This window comes from Mesoplodon bidens (genome assembly GCF_964165515.1).
Source record: "Mesoplodon bidens genome assembly, chromosome: 2".
Classification (NCBI taxonomy): Eukaryota; Metazoa; Chordata; class Mammalia; order Artiodactyla; family Ziphiidae; genus Mesoplodon; species Mesoplodon bidens.
In genome coordinates this window covers 60,465,154-60,486,378 of record NC_138177.1, presented here as the reverse complement: position 1 = coordinate 60,486,378, position 21,225 = coordinate 60,465,154, and the positions used below count along the sequence as shown (strand labels likewise).

Below are 21,225 nucleotides of genomic sequence, written 5' to 3'. Positions count from 1 at the left end.
AGGTTAGAAGGCTGGGTCAACTTTTAAGGTCAAAATAAGCATGCACAAATTTTTTAAGGACCAAAATATGAATCATCCACTGAAATTGAAACACGGCAAAAACTGTATTTCTTTAGGACCAATAGTTGATGAATCTTATGACTTCCTTAAAACACACAAATATTTCTTGACTTCACTTTACAGTTTTATATTCCTATCCAAAGGCACACATTTATTTCTAAATATTTATCCCATAAGGCGTATTATTTCTAAAAGGGCTTGTTTTGTTTCTTATTTGTGCCCTTATCTCTAAATAGCCCTATATTGCTACTTTCATATATATTGTTTCTGTGCATATTTGATTTTTTAAAAAATATATTATTATGGTGAATAGCATTATCATCTTCGCTGGAAAATCAAATGACTTTTTTGAACATATGAATTTCCATAGTGGTTTTATGAATGAGATATACATATACTGCCACCTAAAACCATGGCCCAAATCATTATTAAAGTTACTAATGCTAAATGCCCCAAGGATCTGCAACTTGGTATTATTCACTGGATTGATTTGGAACTGTTTCTTTGTTCAAAAAAATCAAACTCAATTTTTTACTGCTATTTTTCTGACCTCACAAACATAATTATAATCTTAAATGGAGAAACTAACTTTATATGGTGTTTTAGAAAAATAATAAGTTGATAACATTTTAAAAAATGGAGATATTTTAAAGTATTTACGTAATCCTATTTGTTCCATTCAAGCATCACACAGCACAAGAACAAAAGAAGCTGATTTATTAGATATATGCCAGGGTGAAGAATTTTCTCAGAATTCTTGGTTAGCTTGTGATAAGAACACAAATTTATCTAAGTATGATGAACAATGCTTTAGGGCATACTTAGGGAAGATGCTATTTAAAAAAAAATAAAAAGCTTTATTGCATCACACACATGGAACCAGATTCTCCCTCTTATGGGCTGTAGCCAGCATGAAGTTCACACTACATTAATTTGCACTTGTCGATATGCTACTTTGCAAGTATTTTTAACGCATGTTCAAATGTGTACTCTGTCTCTTAAACTAGAATATAAACCCCCTAAGGGCAGGACCTTGGTCTTCTAGTTATCACCCCACAGTGCCTAGTGCTCTGGTCTGGGCAGGCCAAGCCCTCTCGAATGGCTGTGGTCTGAGTGAGGAGCAGGGAAACGAATGTGCTAAGCCTCCAGCACTGAAAGACGGTGTGAAGAACACTGGAGAGCAACTCTGTCATCACCAGGACCAAGTGATTACATGTACTAACGGCATGCCCAAGTGGCCCAATCCCAGTCATTTTTTAGAGATAGAAGTGAGACTGCAGGTGGTAGTTGGATAGTTTCTGAAGTCTAGCTCTCAGAAGCCATCCATTATCTCAATATATTCCCCAAAAGCCTTCTGAGGAGAGTATACAGCATTACAGATACATAAGAGAGAACAGAGACGAATGGGATTTTTCTTTAATCTGTAGTTGCTAAATTACGAGTAGAAAAGACAAATATCACTACTAGCCAGTTTAACACATACAGTGAAATACTCCTAGGATGTTTCCAGAATCAAATAAAAGACAATGGACCTCAGAGGTCCATTAGTTGGGTCTTTAGGTAAAGCATATTACTGCTACCGTTTAAAACTAAAAATTTCAGGGAAGAAAGTTCCATGGCCTGTTGTAGCAATCTATTTCAATCTTCTTACTGTCAGAAAGTTATTTCAGGCTGCTGTGATTTCCAGTTGCTGTGATTAAATCTCTTTGTTCTTATTCTTTCCATACTAAAGATTGAGAACAGGTGTTTAACTTTCTCCTTGAAATTATCTGTCGTCCTTAAAGATAGTGAAGCAATGCTTTAGTCTTCTCTAAGTAGAAAGGTACAATTCTTCAACTTTTCTTTATTACTTTTATTTCTCTGGCCTTACGTAGGACTTAACCTTTAGGACGTGTTGGGCTTCCTCTCATATTTACACAAAGCCATACAAAATAGCGGTACTACTCCCAACAATGTAATTCATTCAACTGAACTTAGGAAATAACTCCTGTGTTGATACAGTACACATTTTTTAATGTCAGCATTAAACTGTGGAGTCATACTGCTGTAGGTACGAGCAACACTCAAACCTTTTTTTGTGCTCATTTTCTAGCCAAAATTTTCTGATCTATTTCTTTTGTATATGTGCTCTAGCCTTAAATATTTGCTTTGATTACCCCCTTCAGGTAATTTTGAACTTCAACATTTCCTACTCAGTATTAGCCACAACTCCAAAGTTATAACTTACACAATACTGATAAGAAAGTCTTTTTATCTCTGAAAGAAATTGAACCAACCTAAAAATGTTGTAATATAAAACAATTTATTTATGTATATGTGTTTTCTCATCCAAGCCAGTTTTTAAGCCATGTGCCACTAATAATAAGATAATAAGACTATAACCAATCATATACTCACCTGCTGATGCCATTAGATGATTAAGAGACCAGGGATCAGGCACGTTGTCTGTATTTCAAAACACTCTAAAACCATTAAGTTATAATTTAAGATTGATAAGTCTTCAATCTCAAAACTCCACACTCTAGCAGGGCAGGGGAAACAAAGTTTTATCTTTATACTCAGGGCAGGGGTTGGCAAGCTTTTTCTCTAAAGGCTCAGATAGTATTTCAGTCATGGTGGGCTATGGGGTCTCTGCCACAACTTCTCAACTCTGCCTTTGTAGCAGGAAAGAACCATAGACAATACATCAACAACTGAGTGTCGCTGAGCTCTACTACAACTTTATTTGTAAAAACAGACTGCAGGTCAGATTTGGCCCATACTCTGTAGCTGGCCAGCCTTCTTTTACAGATACAGGACACCTGCGCATGTTAAACATGCACTCATATCTGCATATGTAAGTAGGAGTATATATGTGTGCATTAGTGCATCAAATCTCCGTCTGCCTATCCCCATAGCCATGGTGGCTTCATGGGCATGTGATCAGTGTGCTCATACAGGGCCCTGTGTTTAGAAGGGCCCTGAACTTGCAGTTTAATGCTCTGTGGTCAATGTCTTAAGATTCTTAATGATTTTATATTAGAATTTGTGTTTTATAGGTGAAGTCTGATGGTACAGTGGAAGCCCCACTCACATCTGTGGTCTTGTCTCTCCACTGACTCATGGCAGCCCTGGGGCACTTCTTGGACACTTGTTACCTTCCAGCTTCCTCTTCCTGGCCCCTGCCTTGGGACCTTGCTGCTCTCCATGTTGGGTGGGACCAGGTCATGGCAGTGTTAGGGGGAGGCATTCGTTCTGCCGTTATCCTTTACCTCTGGCGGGAGCCTGGATGTGAGCCTGGGAAAGGTTGGGTTGAGTGTGTACACCCCTATCGCCTGAGGGTAGGACACGGAGTTGACTATCCCTCCTCCCGCCTGGCAGCACTACAGCACAGTCAACGGACCCAGCATGGAGTCTCTTCCCACCCTGACCCCTCTACCAAGTGTCTCCCTGTGTGGAGGCTGCAGTCTCTAGGGGCCTGCCCAGCTGACCACCTTGGGAGAAGACTGACTCTCTCCCCTCCCCACCGGGGCATGGTGTATAGGTTCTGTGGCTAGTGACATGGAGAACCTAGAAACCATGGATTCATCTGTACATCCAGTCATGGGGCACCTATGGGGGTCTGCATTCCCCGCAACATGAATATCCCTGTGCTGGAGGGAGTCCAACATTAAATAGCAAATAAAAACACCATGACATTCAGAGGGAGGGAGGGAGGAAGAGGGAGAAGGGGAGAGGGGGAGAGAGAGAGAGAGGAGAGGCTGCCTGCAGGAGAAAGGAAAACGTTTTGTAATTCAGTACCTTTAACATCACTTTTTTCCTGCTTTTTGAACAAAGGGCCTTGTGTTTTCATTTGGTACTAGGCCCTGATCAAAGATTAGGGGCAGTAAAGAATCATCTTCTGAGACTCATCTACCGAAATGGAAGCTAATAAAGAAAATTCCACTTATGCATCACTCATTTCAGAGTCAGCTAACCTTCATACCATCAGGGTAATAACAGGTTTCCTGCAGCCTTCCTAAATCTTAAATGTAAGGCTCTGAAATTAATTATGTATTTTGGATTTCAGACTAAGGGGCTCCTTTCAGAATATGATGATTGGGGTTGCTGCAAGGTAGCCATTTCCTTCAGACAGTTTGCTACAGGATTAACTCATTTCCTTAGAATGGTGAGGAGGTACCTTATAAATATAAAGCACAATCAAAACATTATGCATGAAATTTATTGATAACAACAAAGAAAGTTGAAATGTTTCTAAGATTTCCCTTTATTTCCTATTAAAGAAGATAATACCATAACATTCTAACATACAAAAACACAGGTTTCCCTGATTTGAATAAACTAACTGTAAAACAAACACTGTAGAGATGGTATTTGAATATGGGTTGGGCATTATAGGATATTAAAGAATTATTCATATTTTTAGGTATGATGATGACAGTGATTGTGAAAAAAATCCTTCGTAGATGCACACTGAAGCATTTCTGGGTAATAACACAATGTCTGAGATCTGCTTTACATACTTCAGTAAAAGCAGAAGAGAGGGAAGACAGAAGAGGAAGAGGAAGAGAAGATGGAGAAGAAAAGGATGACAAAGAAGATGAAGATGACAATGAAGGTGAAGATGAAGGAGAGAAAAAATTGTGAGGTAGATGGAATAGGATTGGCAAAATGACGAGCCTAGGTGATGGAGATGTGGGAATTCATTATAATAGTCTCTTTATCTTCATATATGTCTTTAAATTTCCATAATGGAGTGCGTGTGTGTGTATAACTGTTGTCTACAAAAAGTTTCTGATAAAAATCAGGGCACAGATTTTTCATTCTCCTTCATACCAAATGTCTTTTTTTTTTTTTTTTTTTAGTGCGAGAAGCATCCTCTGAGGCTGACAGGAGCTCTCTAAACTGAAGAGATACAAAGGAGTTGATGGGAAGGATAATCTGCCCATCAGTTCCTAACACAATAAAAAAAAAAAGAAAAGGAGAAAATGGGAGGAAGAGATTGCCATTGTTACTCTCCTAACCTTTCCTTCTAATTATGCCAGAGTCAAGGCTTGGGTCACAAGGAAAATGATTTGGGTGGTCAACCATTTGCCCTATTTTGTATACATCAAAAAGCTCTTGTTCTCACCACATTCCAATCTGACAGATTCCCATCTACTTTAAAAATGTAAGAAGCCAGATTAACAAAAATATAAATAAAATGACTATATTACAAGGAACCCCCTTTTTTGTAAACATAGAGATAGCCTTCTTGTTATTCTGAATTGCACGATATGTAATACTTTAAAAGTAAAATACACTTTATAGGTACTTCAGATAAACACTCAACATGCCCAGCTTTTAAAAGTTAAATGTAAATTTCTCTCTTGAGTGCAGATGGTGGCCAAGCAAAGTAGCTCTTCAGTCATAAAGACAGAAGGTCAGGTCATGGCTGAAAGACCAAAGAACAATTGCTGCTTTGCTACTCCAGATCATCAATGGAATGAGACGCCACTACTTTCTTTTTTTTTTAAACTGTCTATTCAATACAAAATAGTTACAAGGAGTACCTATAAGATTTCCTCAAATTATGTCCAAGAAAAAATAGTAATAAGCACATCACATCTCTGACGTCCTCAACAGGCACATCTCTATCTAAAAATAATACTAAAATCATTATAAAAACTGTCAATGTTTCACTATTTAGCAGGAAATATTTACAAATGAAAACTGCTCCTTTTATAATCCTGCAACTTTAGCCTCCACCTCATTAGTGATTAATTAAAATGAGATATAGCACTAAAAGACAAATATTACAAATACTTCTACACACATTATTCATTTACAAGGGATATTATAATCTTATTATTCCTATAGTGTTCTCTCTCTAGAATATTAAAATGTAATTTTTAAATAACTCAGAGACTCTTCCTTACTGTATTTTTCCAGTTAGTCCAAAATGTTATGCTGGCAGATGCTACAGAATAACAGAAAAGGTATATAATAATGCTAGTGAGCATGCCAATATGATACCTTTTTTAAAAAGTTGTATAATATATCATAAAAGGAAAGTTCTGTGTTGGTTAGTAATCCTAGATCTTCAGTTCCTGATAGAAAGGATTTTTAATTCCACTATCAGGCACGCCCCCAACTGGATGGAATGAAATATCAACAGTTTCATTATTTGTACATGTTAACAAGGAAAATTCTTCTGAAAATTTAAAACTCGTTAGAACACTTTGAATATAGTGATACAAAAGCATAATTTGATTTTGGTTATTTAGATTTTAATTTAATGCCAGGGATTTCAGCTACAACTTGAAAAACTTTTTGTACTAAATTTCATTATCACTTTCATTTTCAATACTTTTCCCAATTGTCTTTGCATCATTTGCATAGAAGAGCTGATTGGGTTGAAAGGGAGATATGTTGGAAAATACGGTAAAAAGTGTTGAACTAGAAATATATTTCAAAAAAATTTATTTAGGACTACCCACTTTTAAACCATAGTGATTTCTTTAAAATAATGACACTGAGGACTCAGTCTTATTTTAATTGAATAGATTTCTCAACCTGCTTTCACTGAATAAAAAGAATGAAAGTGTTTAATGTTTTGTACTATAACAAAATTAGAAAATCAAAAGTCAGCCTATTAGAACTGCCTCTCTAAAAACTTTATCCATGTTGTCAATTAAAATTGAAGTATCTACATGATCTCAACAAAGATATAATGTAAAACATCTGTTCAAACTGAAATTGAAGTAAGGAGCAGTTTTTTTCCTAACATTTCCAATTTTACTGTATTTAGGTTTCCTGAGCAAACGTATTCATGGTTATCTTAGTTTAAACTGGTTTCACTCTGCCAACGATCAATTTGATTGACATATTTACATATCAACTCATCTCATCTCACAAATTTTAAACTTTTTCACTTAAAATTGGATGCAAGTTGGCATCTTTAAAGAACTTTATGTACATATATTTTAGGTTCAAAATGAACATTAGAACATTTTCTTTTACTTTTGTAAGTAATAGATACACATATCCAAATGTATATTTATGACCTGTCAGATTGTAATTTCATATGCATGCAGTTGTATTCTCACAATTTCATGTGAAAGGTGATAATTTTAGGCAACTGTAGATGAAATTCTTTTAACAGTATAAATTGGATCACTCCATTAGTTAGAAACAATATAATAGAAATGAATGACTTAGGACTAAAACCACAAACATTTCAGAAAAAAACATTAGTTATGTCTTTAATTGCTGCAGTTACGCTTGTATCAAATCTTACCTGATCTTTAATTTCAAGATCCCTTTTAGTTTTTGTTCTGTACTCTCTGTGCTCCTTTTCTGCCTCATCCTTCTCCATTTTGGTTTTATTCAATTGATAGCGCATTTCTCCACACACCTGTTAGATTATAAAAACTAGATCAATAGCTGCTGGAATTTACCAGGCAAGGCCTGCAATTAGATCTTTTGGTGCCCCCTAGAGGTCATATAAATAAAATACAATAGAACTTTTCTAAGAATGGCATTTTCTATTAGCATATTCAATATATTCTGTTAAGATGTGGAGGCAATATCAGATGTTATTGAGTCTTACAATTTCAAATGACAGATAAAGAAATGCATAACCAGGGAATTTAAGTGATATATACAAGATTTTTCATGTAAAATAATAGTTTCAATTGCATATTATCATCTAAAATGCACTATCATCTTGCTTTTAACTAGGTAAAATTATTAATTAAAATATTAAGCTATGTCATTATTCACTCAAATTGTCATGGTTATATAGATACTCTATATTAAAAACTTTCCTTTAAACTCTTTATCAGTTAGGCTTTTATTTAAGGAAATTTATAAAGGTATTTTTCTCTCTGCTAATAGACTATATTATCAATATTTAGGAGTAGAGTATTACCCAGCCGGTATTTACCGTAGGCTTTGCAGATTATGACAATCTTACCATGCACAATACTATATATTTAAATTAAGAAAGTTAAAAGTCATAGACTGCGACTAAGCCCACTCTGCTTTTAAAATAGCTATGCATTCAACATAAAAGGAAAATATACATGTAAGTGAAATGACTTTAACATATTGTTAAATAATAAACACACTCAGTATCTTAAAATTGTGTATCATTCTTTATATAATCTTTTTTTTTCAATCCAGGGCATACAGACAGATATATACATTTGGAAAATACAATTAGTAGATAAATCTAAATAAAGAAGTTATGAACTTTTGAGATAACTGAGAACTTGTAGAGAGATCAAGTAATACACACATCTGCTAAGTCAGCTTCTAAGTTACAAATACAAATTTTTAAAAATCATGTATCATCTAATGGCTATACCTGTTTGAGACTTCACAATTTTGGTAGTTCTCCAGAAATGATCATTAGAATTTTAGAAATTAGTTTCATCATTATTGAAGTATTAGAATCTTATAAAACCTATATGTATTTCCTATGTTCAAATAAATATACGTTAAAAATAAACGAATCTGTGTTCAAAAATTATAGTGACAAGACAGAAAAAAAAGTCAGTTAAGCTTCTCCCCAGTGACCCTCAAAAAGCTAAAAAAGAATAAAATTACTACAAATTGTAATTCAAATACCTTCAGTGTGTAAGAGGTGATCCTTCCCCTTTCAAAAATATTAGTAATTCACAAAAAGTTACTAAAGCTAAATAAAATTTAAAAATTAAGAATTACAGAAAAAAATTAGAGGAGCCTTAACTGACTTTCTTCACTATTCCAATCTATTTGATTTACATATAGGAATAAAATTTAAAGACCCCAATTATAATACCAGAACATAACAGTTATACAACCATGGTGTTTAAAACCCAACACCAGTACAAAATTACTATACATAATAAATATCTAAGCATTAGGTCCTGTTTAAAATGACTGTACCCCTTAATTTTATTTTTAAAGTTTCCTTGCCTCACTAATTTCAGTTTAAAATGCATTTGCTAAGTTTATCTGTAACACTTAAATTTCATCTAAAATAAATGAATAAATTAAATTTAACTAGAATTATATTATCCCAGGGTTGGAAGCAGTCTTAAGGCACTCCTCTGATGCTTGAGTCCTTTTGGACAGTTCTAAAGACAAGTAATCATTCTTTACTGTATCATATTTCAACAGAAAGTTCTCCTTTATAATGAACTGAAAATCCTCATCATAGCTTTCACCTATCAATCCAGGTTAACCATTTCCATCTCTCTGCACCAGTTCCCTTACTTCTACCCCTACCTCCACACAAACATCAATTATGTTGGCAAATAGGATATTTTAAGCTTCTACATTAGCTAGCTTAAATTTTAGAAAGCAAATGAAGAACTATATAAATTCAAGGAAAAAAGAGAAAAAATAGGCTTCCTTTCCTAATATATATTAAAGTTAATTTAAATTACTGAGTTATAAAACAATAATGGCATTACAAATGTGTCCAAATTTAGGAAAATATGTTGAGAAGTAAAATGCAGCATGAAATGGGTATGCATTTTAATAAAATTATCTGTGTATGTATTGATGAAAAATAAATTGATTTAATTTATTACATCATGCATGTCCATATTTTGTTACTTAGTTTTAAAGCAATGATTACTGAAATCTACACAGACTTCTAGTGTTTCTTAAACATGTACCTTAGCCAGTTAAGACCATTAAGCATTTTAGTTCTTGGTTCACAAGTTTGTGATGCCCATAGTGCAGACACGGTGATACCACAGTGTAAAGTATAAATTTAAGGACCAACAGAATAAGAAGTTGTAGTATTAGAGTCGTGATTTTAGAGAACAGGTCTGAAAGGAATGAGAGATGGAGAATTATGTTAAGCACACTTTTCATGTTATAAATAAATACATGTCTTTTAGTATTATTGTGAAGATCAAACTTATGCAAAAAATTACTCCTAGTTGACTAATTCAGATGTACAAGTTTTATCAGATATTCAATAATTAAAGTAATAAAACTTGTTTATTTACAAGTGTGTCTCAGCAACTTAATCCTTAAACTCTTTGAGGACGTTATTTGCGTCTAATTCATCTTTGTATTTGCAGCACCCAGAAAAGGGCCTGCTGATAATAAGTAAATGTTTGCTGAATGACCATTATGTGGACCTTTATTATCTTGAAATAACAAAATTTTTTATACTCCAGACTTCTTTTTGAGCTTTTTACACTACGAAAAAATTTTCAACTAAAATATTTAAGTAATTAGTCAACTAAAATCTCTCTTTGTACCTTTGTGACATCCATTTCCCGGGAAGCAAGCTGGTTTTGAACTTCCTCTAGTTGATTAACAGCCGAAATTTTCTCTCTTGTAATCTTTTCCACCTGAGTCTCCAGTTGGGCAATACTCTCAGATAGGGTCAACGTCTGTACGAGGAAATAAAAGTCCTAAATGATAATGTCATTTGACAAAAATATTTTAAATATCTTGAATTAGTAGAGTCTCAGCATGGCCGCTGGGCTCTCTCTGTAAGTCATTTCTCTGTGGATTGGGTATCTCCATTGCTCTGCATTCTCAATTCATCACCCTTGACTATCACCTCACGTAATTTTCTTTTTTTTCTGGTGGTGAGAACTTTTAAGATTTGCTCTCCTAGCAACTTTCAAATACACAGTACAGTACTGTTAACTATAGTCACCATGCTTTTTAAATATTAAAAATAGAATCAATCAGCAGATATTTATTAAGAAACTTCCATATGCTATACTAACCCTGTAAGAATACCAAAGTTTTATGTCCTTTAAGAATTTCTAACCACCTTATAAAGATATGCCCAATATCTGAAAAATTCAATAAGAATATAAAATAGTATTTTTAAAAAACACTTAGTATTTTAGTAATTTTGTACTATGGTAGACACAAAATAAAGGTGCTGAATTTATCCTCCATGTTAAAATATATTTCAAATTTTCTTGATATATTATTTCTCAACTAAAATTATTTACATGCACAGTACTTGACACATCACACTGTTTTTAGTTGTCTGTTTCCTCATTAGACTAGAAGTTCCTCAAGAGCATTTAATGTTTGATGAATGAATGAATCATTAGAATAAATGGCTTTTCTGAGGGACTATATGGATATCAGGTTCTTAGTTTTTCTTCCCAGGGTCAGACATGTTTTCTAGACCTTAGATTTAATCTTTTTTTTTTTTTTTTTTTTTTTGCGGTATGCGGGCCTCTCACTGTTGTGGCCTCTCCCGTTGCGGAGCACAGGCTCCGGACGCGCAGGCTCAGCGGCCATGGCTCACGGGCCCAGCCGCTCCGCGGCATATGGGATCCTCCCGGACCGGGGCACGAACCCGTATCCCCTGCATCGGCAGGCGGACTCTCAACCACTGCGCCACCAGGGAGGCCCAGATTTAATCTTTATAGTTTTTGGTTTGCAATTACATTTTACTCTGCTCCAGTAGGTCAAACTTTTCTAGGCTATTAATTTCTCATTTGTATTAGCAGTTTTAAAGTGATGAAGAAATGCTACCTTGCCCCAGATCAAAACATATGGGATAGCTATCAGTTTTTAATCAGCTAAAATACAAACTGATGACAAATTTGAAATAATATTTAAAATCTGTCATTGTACACTAACATGGGTGTGAATTCAGTTTTACAACTGAAATCAATAACTAAAATTTTGTAATAAAAATCAAGATTACCTTTGTCAACTAATTAAAATTGACAACTTGAAAATAATGAGCCCTAGTAGCTATTTTCTAATTTAGACGGTAGATGTATTAATTAACATTCCTGGGGATTGTGGAGAATTGTACATGTAACTTATGGCTGTTTACATGTCCTTCTTTCATCAAGAGATTGGCTACAAATCTAATTTGCACATAAAATTACTTTTACTAATACCAAGCTACAAACTATCCTTATGCAGATTACAATCTGAAACAAAAATTAAAGGTCAAAAGAGGTTAAATGTAACAAATCAAAAATATTAATTGAATTTTCTTAATTTAAAAATTCAAGTTCATGAGTAAGCATATTATGAATATGTAATTATAGCTTTTCTGGAACCATACAACAATAACAAACTTTAATTACCAGCTACTAAAAACCATATATTACTTATTTATGTGGATCTATGGTAAACATATTAATATTGTGTGGTTTTTTTGAAGTAAATGGGCAGAAATTTATTTTGCTAATGGTAAATTCTGAGTCAGTTTCTATAGCATGTAACAAATCATACACCTTCCATATGATTCCTTCCCTCTGCCACCCATCACTTCATTCCTCTGCCCACTACCTGTCTGCTCCCTTCTGTCACCCACTTCTCAAGGCCTCCCCTCCTGTTGTCACACCTTCTTTTTCTCCATGCCCACCATCTGGAAGTCAACATTACACTGCAGGAGCTTCTCCATCCACATCTGTTGCAGGGGCAGAAGTAACACAGACAGCTGCAACACTGCTGGATGTCCAGGGTGTTGACATCACATAAGTCCTTTAAACTTTGACAGGGGCAAGCAAGAGACAAGGACACCCAGGATGGGAGAGCTTGATAGAAATCTCTACACTAAAGCAGTCCCTAGTGTACTGAACGTGGTATAAAGTGGCATTCCTCATTAAAAAGGTACAAGAATTAAGGATTCTAGCAATGGGCTATTTTCAAGGGAACCAACTGAGAAAATTCACATACCACAGGGGGCATTCAATAAATAGGTGAAGGACTGATTGAACGAACTAACTTAGTGGTGTAGTGCAACCAAAGACTATTACTGATGCCAACAGGCAAACTCACAGCAAGTACTGTTCATGGGGGAATGATTCAAAATCTGTCTAGGTAGAAGGCATCTGCTCTCCTAGAGTTTCCCACACGAATGAAATTTTTAAGCAGTAAGAAGAAAGGAAAGAAGAAAAATAATAAAAAGAAAGAAAGAAAATCTACAAGTCTCACGAGCATTCCTACCACTAGGAAAGCAGGGACACCTGCTCCAGCACTAACCATGAGAACTTACGTTATGATTAATTGTTCAGACTCACTATTAAATTAACTTCCTGTGCTAGGCAGTGTGATAATTTTCTCTTTTAATTCCCTTTGGAAAGGAATGTATTGGATTAACTTTCAGTTGAAAAAATGAAAAGTAATGTTCCCAAGTTCATTCAAGCTAATAAAAAGTAAAGCTGGACTTTATATTAAAATTTGTCTGCTTTTACTAACACAAAGGTCCAAGAAATCTACCCAATAGAGTTAATTCTCTCTTTCACTAGAGTAAGAATAATAGCCACAAGCTAAAATTTGTTAAATGGTCTAACCTAAGCCAGGTATTATATTAGGTACTTTCAAAACATTATCTCATTTAATCCTATCAATTCCTTGAGTAGATCAACCAAGGATCTACTACTCTGAAATTTGGAGAGGTTAAATGAATTGTTCAAGGTCACATAAAGGTCAAATTGGATTCAACACTAAATCCTTTTACTTCAGAGCTTCTTTCTGCCACTTTCTGTGAGAGTACTTGCTTCAGTGCTAGGATCACTTCCAGCTCTTTATTCATACATCTTTATTTAGGGCAGGATCTTCAGATTAAATGTCAAATAAGGCTTAATGGAGGCAAAAAGAAAAAAAGGACTCAGACTCAGAAATGCATTGTAGGACTTCCCTGGTGGCACAGTGGTTAAGAATCTGCCTGCCAGTGCAGGGGACATGGGTTCAATCCCTGGTGGGGGAATATCCCACATGCCACGGAGCAACTAAGCCCATGAGCCATAACTACTGAGCCGGCACTCTAGAGCCCGCGAGCCACAACTACTGAGCCCCTGTGCCACAACTACTGAAGCCCACGTGCCTAGAGCCTGTGCTCTGCAACAAGAGAAGGCATTTGAGAAGTGCCAGTGAGAAGCCCACGCACCGCAACAAAGAGTAGCCCCCGCTCGCCACAAGTAGAGAAAGCCCACGTGCAGCAATGAAGACCCAATGCAGCCAAAAATAAATAAATGAATAAATAAAAAAAAGAAATGCATTGTATTTCTGTTGCCATTTTCATTCATGAAAAATTATCAGTTTAAGAAAGTTATACAAAAAGCACCTGGAATATTCCCTGGCACAGTTCAGACTTCCTTTATTTCTTCTTATCAGGAATTCTCATCAACATATTTTTACATAGTAGAACTACTCAGCAAGGCAAAAGTTCCCACTAAACAACCCAGAAAAAAAGTCTCCTAGGCATGAACGGTAGCTGGTCTTTGCTCTTGACGCCATTCATTCTCTCTCTCTCAAAGCTCAGCTTGCAACTTTACCTCCCTCCATACCTTACTCATGTTGGTACATCTGCCTCACACTCTGCATTTCTAAATCCTGCCTGTTTTTTTGAAGCTCAGTTAAAATGCCACCTTCTCCACCAAGTGTTCCGTGATCTCTTGCAGACAGAAATCTGTTCTGATCCTCTGAACTCTCAGTATTTTAGTCATGCCTTTCCAATGGCATGGGGACTTCTTCCTTCCCTTTTTTATTCCCCTTGTATTCATTCAATAAATATATACTGAACACATTTTATGTGGGAGGAATGTGGCAATAAGGCAATAAGGATGTTAACAAACCATATATGCAAGGGAATCATAGTAAATTAGGGGAGATAATTCAATAAGACTTTGCAATAAATTGAGTTATAGAAGCCCATAGGAGGGGCTCCCAAAAATTTATCATTGGGAGACTGTGAGAAGAGGTGGTATCGAGAACTCTGAAGGATCAGTCAGAGAGGCCAGAGGAAGATTCCTCTAGGCAATGGGGGTGAGGTGGGGGGTGTGGGGAGGGGAAAAGCCCTGCAAAATCCTGAAATGAAAAAATAGTATGGCAGACTGGCATGTGTGCACATTTGAGGAAGTGCAAGTAGATCAGTATGGTGGTAATACAAGGAAGAAAAGAGAAGGGAGATGAGACTGGAGAACCAAAGAGAGGGAAAAAATGTACAATCTTTATGCTATAGTAAAAGATCCTAAATTTTATCCAAGGGGTTATAGAGAGACAAGAAGGATTTTAAAGCAAGAGACTGACATACTGACATGTTCATTTTAGAAAGATCATCCTTGGATCTTTGGGTAAGAGAACAGATAAGGAGGTGAGGCTAGAAGCAAGGGGCTTCTACCACTTGGGGCTGTAGGAATCACCCAAGGGTGAGATATGGAGAGCAGTGGGATGGAGAGACAGGGCAATGTAAAATCGGTAAGGGCTTGAAACTCTAGAACTTGGTGACTTGATGTACAGGGTGAGGGAGAAGGAGGAAACAAGGATGACAGCAAGATTTCTGAGTTGGGCAAATGGATGAATGAAGAGTGGTTCTACTATGAGAGGGAAGATGGGAAGTGCAGCTGGTTTGGAAGCTCACTAGAGACCTAAAGATTTAGGAATCAACAGCATATACATGAAATTAAAGCCACAGTAGTGCTAAACACACCTAAATTTAAAGCTCTCTGCTAAACTCTAGAACCTCCTATCAAGGTGCTTTCTGGATGTGTCTCCTTCATTATCTCAAAGGCAGCTTAAACTCAGAGTAACCTAAAAGGCACACATCATCATTCTCCCAAATCAAGAATATGATTCAGAGAAATCAAAGAAACAGAACCTTTTAAGGAGAATAAGAACGAAAAAATATTCACTAAAAATAGCACAAGGAGGTCTCTGGTGAACACAGCAATGGTAATTTCATTGGCTATGGGCACAGAAGCTGAAATGTAGTGTGCTGAAGAGTGAATGAGCAGTAAGAAAATGAAGATAACATGTATGGACAAATCTTTCAAGAAACTTGATTATTAAGGGGAAGAGTAAGGAGGGATATGGAACTACTAAGGTGGCTTCCAGCCTTGGCCGCACATTGGAATCACCTGGACAATTTTTTAAAATACTGACCCCTAGATCCTACCCTCAGATATTCCCCCATAATTTGTTTGGGATGCAGATTGGGCAATGAGAGTTTTGGAACTTCTGTGTAGCCAAGATTGAGAATGACTGGATTAGAAGAAAGATTGTTTCTTTCAACAGGTGAGAGAAATTTGAGACTATTTTCCTGGTGATAAGGAAAAGGCTATAGTGAAGGACAAAGGTTGAAGATTCAGAAGAGAGTGGAGAACTAATGGAAATAGGTCCCTGAGGTGGTGGAAGAGGATGGGATTCAGAGCAAGAGGAAAGGATTAGGATTAAGCCACTCCCATTCTGACACGGCTGCAGTACAGGTGAAATTTTACTTTAGGCAGAGGTGGGGGGGGATAAATAAGGTGATTACCATCTAATGGCTGTCAACTTTCTTTGTTAGGGAAGTAAGGCTCTCTGCTGAGAATGAGGGGAGAGGTGGTATGGTAGAGAATTTGAGGGGAATAAAGTGATCTGAAATAGTCCTTGAAAAATGTGTCTTAGATACCAACACTTCCCATCTAGACTACTATAATTACCTCCCACCTGATCTCCAGGGGTTTATTCTGGTCCTCCTTCAAATCTATTGACAGATGATTTTTCTCAAATATAAATGGGATCATGACACTGCCCAATTTACTGCCATTCAATGGTTTCCCTTCACTTTTGGATAACATTTAAAACCTTTGACATGGATTTTAAGACCATTCATGATTTGGTCCTTGCATACTTCTCCAAACTCATCTTCCACTACTCTGGCCCTTACTTCCTATGCTCCAGTCACCTGAGCCCTCTCTAAATTCCTAGAAAGTATGATGCTTTCTAGCTTCAGAGCCTTGGGAGTGTTGTTTTCCTGGGTCTGAAACTCTTCCCCTCAACTCTTCACCTGACCACTCCTACTCAACTCTTTTGAGCCTCATTTGCAAAACCTCTTTCTTAGGAAAGTCTTCCATGACTGCCTAGACTAAGTTATATTTGCCTGTTACACATTCTCATGGTACTCTATACCGTACCTTCATGTATTTTGTACAGAGTATATCATCATTTTTTTTTTTTTTTGGTTACTTGGTTTCTTACAAGTGTTTTACCTTCTTAAGGGCTAATTTAGGAGTGGGGGATGAAATGGGGGAGTCATCTCTCCTTGATTTAACCAAACTTGAAATAAAATCTGGGTATCTGCAGAGCACCTGCTCTCCTCTGACAAACAGAAAGGGAATCAAACAGAATGGCAGGATTAGAGTAAATTTCACATTTTCCTATCATGAAATCTAATTGATTATTTTCTTTGGAAAGGTCAGATAATATAACTTTTATTGAGAAACACATTGAAGAATAGAAAATTTTTATGAACTCTAAGTTATAAGCAACTTGACTACTTAAATGGTTTAAACATGTAAGATCATTCGAGGGAGGCTCAAGAGGGAGGTGATATGGGGATATATGTATACTTATAGCTGATTCACTTTGTTGTACAACAGAAACTAACACAACATTGTAAAGCAATTATACTTCAATAAAGATATTAAAAACATTTTTTAAATAAAGATCATTCAAGAATTGCAGCCTGTAGACTCATCAATTACATCACCACAAACATTTCTTCTGCAATGTCGATAACAAATTGAACCCTTTAAATACCTTTAAGCCCATGTCCTCTCTTTCTTTTGTTATTTCTCTTTTCATCATCTCTTTCTCAAAGGCTCTTTTTTCTTGCTGAGATGAGAGTTCTTTCTCAAGTCGCTCTGTCTGCCTCTCCAGTTCATTCTTCAACTGTTTGCACTGGATTAAAGCCTGCCAGAATAAGACAGAGTGAAATGGGACCTTAGAATTTAGAAGAAATAAGAGGGAAATGAGACAATTAAGCTTTGATTCTATTTAAAATAGTTACAACTCACTGTAAAGTCAAAGTAAAGAATATTTTTATATTTCTTTGTCAACACCACTTACTGATTCATATGTTACATGTATTCAAATGTTATATGTATTCAAATGTATTTATTCACATATTTCAGTTTGCACAATTAAGGCTATATTAACTAATCAACTAAGAAAATTCAGGTAACAAACCTTGATAAGGGCCACAGAGGAGTCTGAATTTTATAAAAGGGGATCAGAAAAACCAAGTGTTCTAGTATTTTCAATTATATATCATATTTATACTACAAGAAATATATAAGTATCTAATTTAACTTATTTTTCATCTGGACATGGTTAAAAATTATTTGTACTTTAAATGATAAACAGATCAAAATTTTAAGATGAGATGTATTTATCATTAATACAGGCATTTATTGTTTAACATTATATAATAACTGAGTTTCCTTAAATAGAAGTAAGATAAGATTTGGTTCACTCTCCTTACACACATAACTAAAGTAAAAATTAGGTAATAATCAAGTTTAGATAAGGAAAGACTCGAAATAGCATTTACTACCTAGTTTTGTAAAATGAGAAGTGTTATATTTCATTTCTGGCAATTTAAAAGTCGATAATTGTCCTTTAGTTTAAATTTCCCACTCTGAATTTCCAGAAGTAAATTCTCTCTAACTTCCTTTTGGCTATATTTACAATATCGTTATGCATAACACATATATTATACATACATGCATAACACATATATTATACATAACACAGTTTATTATACAATAATAAACTAAATTCAAAATCTCAAGAAAAAAATAAAATTAAGGTGCTTGACATAGAGAATCTGAGTCATACTATGGTGTCTTAGTCTCATCCCAGTGGCTCCTTATCATATCCTCCTCACTCAACCTCTATGTGTTCCCCTGAATTGAGAGAAACTCAAGTCTCATATGACTTATATACTATGTAATTATAATTTGATAGTCACAGTTGTTGTTAATGGAGATGAAAGCAGTCTCAGTAAGCACTGTAAGCTCTATGCATTGCTATGCTTCCCTCTGGTGAAAGCTATAATAAATATAGACAATAAATATTTAGGATATGTGAATTTTCTTCTTTTTATCATGAGAGCATTAAACCCTAATTTCTTTCAAACTCTTCTGGAAATGTTCCACACTCCTAGGCATAAAAAATGAAGATAAAATGCAACTGTCCCGGATTTACTGATAAGCGAATAAAATGCCTGAAAAAAAGATTCTCCTAGGGAGTTAGTCCCAAGTCCAATTCTAGTTGAAAATGTCTGGAAAATAAAATTTTACATTAGATTTTAAAAGAAATGGAAAAGCATCATTTTTCTATAATTTAAACCCTTGGAGCTTGAAATACTATGAATTAGAGATTTTTGCACTTCAGAACACAATTGCTCTTGTGTAAAATATTTTTATGAACCTAATAAAAATGTTCATAATGTTCACTGATATATGAATATCATGAAAGACTAAAATGATTATGGACTATAAACTAATATATTTAATCAGAAGGTTTTTCATTGAATAAAAACTCAGGAATCAACCTTATTAGGTATACGAACAGTGGAAGGAACTGCTGAAGATCAGGTTAACATGAAGAGCAACTAAAGAGTCAATTCAAAGAATTCAATCAATTCAAGAACAAGGAACAGTAAATGATCCTGACAGGTAAGAGGCCTAATGCTAAGATGATATAAACAAAAAGCACAAGTGAGAAGTTGTAAATCACTTAAACAAAACCGCTGCTGAAGCCTTGGTTTCATGGATGGCATTCTATGAGGAGTAGCCACCACTGAGAGGTGATGGTGAGTATGAAAGCAGTAACGAAACACTGAATAAAAATATTAGGTTAAAAACTGGATATTGATCACTCTCAGTTTGTAGCCAATGATTCCATATAAAATAGCTTTTGCTTTTATTTATTTTGATTTTAATATATATGTCTGGTCACAATGAAGAAAATATTACATAACATTTGGAATTAGAAAAGTCATTTAATCTTACAATGGTCCTCATATACAAGATTTGGGTTTACCAAATAAATATTTATACATTCTTTCCATTAAAGCTTTGTCTTTTAATTCTAAGACTCACTCTCCTAGTTTTCAGAATCCCAGATGACTCAGTACTCCCTGATTATACTCCATATAATCATTCAGTAAAGGCATATAACTGAATCCTCAAAGACTATTGACCAAAAAGTTTGTTTGGGTTTTTCTGTAAGATGTTTGGCCAACCCAATTAACTGATGGATCTTCACAGGAGACCAAGTTAGTTTGGGATCTGCGGCTGCCATTTCTCCTAGTAGTTCCCAAGGTCGTGGCTCCTTCCTTTCCCTGAGCACAATCCCTTTCTTGGTGGAAATGGCTGTAGGTCTTGGGGAGTTGGGGATTTACACAACCCTCACCCTCCAGTAGACTCAGTCTTCAAAGGGTCTTTTCTCTTCTGGGAAATTTGTGGTCATTCTTTGTTGGCCACAGTAACACATTTTTCAAAACATAATTTATTGGACTTGATATTCCCAGTCCTAGTTTTATTAAACCAAAAAGTATGCACTACTATCTCAATGGAGTCAAAACATTTTCCAAAATAAATTTGTACCTAGTCAACTCAATTCTTAAAATAGGGAAACTCTTTTAGGAAATATAAAAGTCCTTCCCAAGTGCTAGTGTTAGGTTCCTAGATATCCTTGTGATAAAGGAATTCATGATTATAGGATTAAAGAATTATGAGGAATAGTAGAGTCCATACTTATGAACATAAACTTAAAAATTTATGAAAATGCTTTCATTTTTATGAAATATAGCCCACAACATAAAAATGATTTTCAACATGTTTTAGGCATTTAATTTACAAATAATGCAAACTACTCATTATTAATTTGTAAGCTCGTCCTTACTAGGAACCTATCAGTCAGTCTATCCCTATCTCCCATTTTCAAGATATTTATAATTTGTTTTTGTCTTGTAGAAGATAGTGTACATATCAAGAAACATTATATTCTACATTTGTGCTTGCAATCAAATGCTCAAGGCTTTTCTGATTTTCCTTTTACTTCGGGTTTCTAATTCTTGCCTTTCTGATTCCGCTGCAGTCTAAGGAAAACAATAATTTGAATACTTAAAAAGGAAAAAAAAGTTTGGGGGGACATTTATTCAACCTTCTGGGTTGGTATTTTTTAAAAAATATTTCTTTAGGGCTTCCCTGGTGGCGCAGTGGTTGAGAGTCCGCCTGCCGATGCAGGGGAAACGGGTTCGTGCCCCAGTCCAGGAGGATCCCACATGCCACGGAGCGGCTGGGCCCCGTGAGCCACGGCCGCTGAGCCTGCGCATCCGGAGCCTCTGCTCCGCAACGGGAGAGGCCACAGCAGTGAGAGGCCCGCATACCGCAAAAAAAAAAAAAAAAAATCTCTTTAGAGGATTATCTC

At 35.5% G+C, this 21,225-nt stretch overlaps 1 protein-coding gene across 8 annotated transcripts in view; it reads right to left on the bottom strand.

Annotated features, from left to right (window-relative positions):
- SDCCAG8 (SHH signaling and ciliogenesis regulator SDCCAG8) overlaps positions 1 to 21,225 on the bottom strand; it is a 265,435-nt gene that overhangs the window by 165,375 nt on the left and 78,835 nt on the right. For all 8 annotated transcript variants that reach the window (XR_014013754.1, XM_081216415.1, XM_081216416.1 and 5 more), the window contains 3 exons: positions 17,545 to 17,697; positions 10,287 to 10,421; positions 7,319 to 7,435 (listed from right to left, as the gene is read on the bottom strand). Coding sequence is in view for 7 of the 8 variants with exons in the window: in XM_081216415.1 (XP_081072541.1) it covers positions 7,319 to 7,435; positions 10,287 to 10,421; positions 17,545 to 17,697 (405 nt within the window). In the remaining variant the exon portion in view is untranslated. The remainder of the gene's footprint in view (positions 1 to 7,318; positions 7,436 to 10,286; positions 10,422 to 17,544; positions 17,698 to 21,225) is intronic.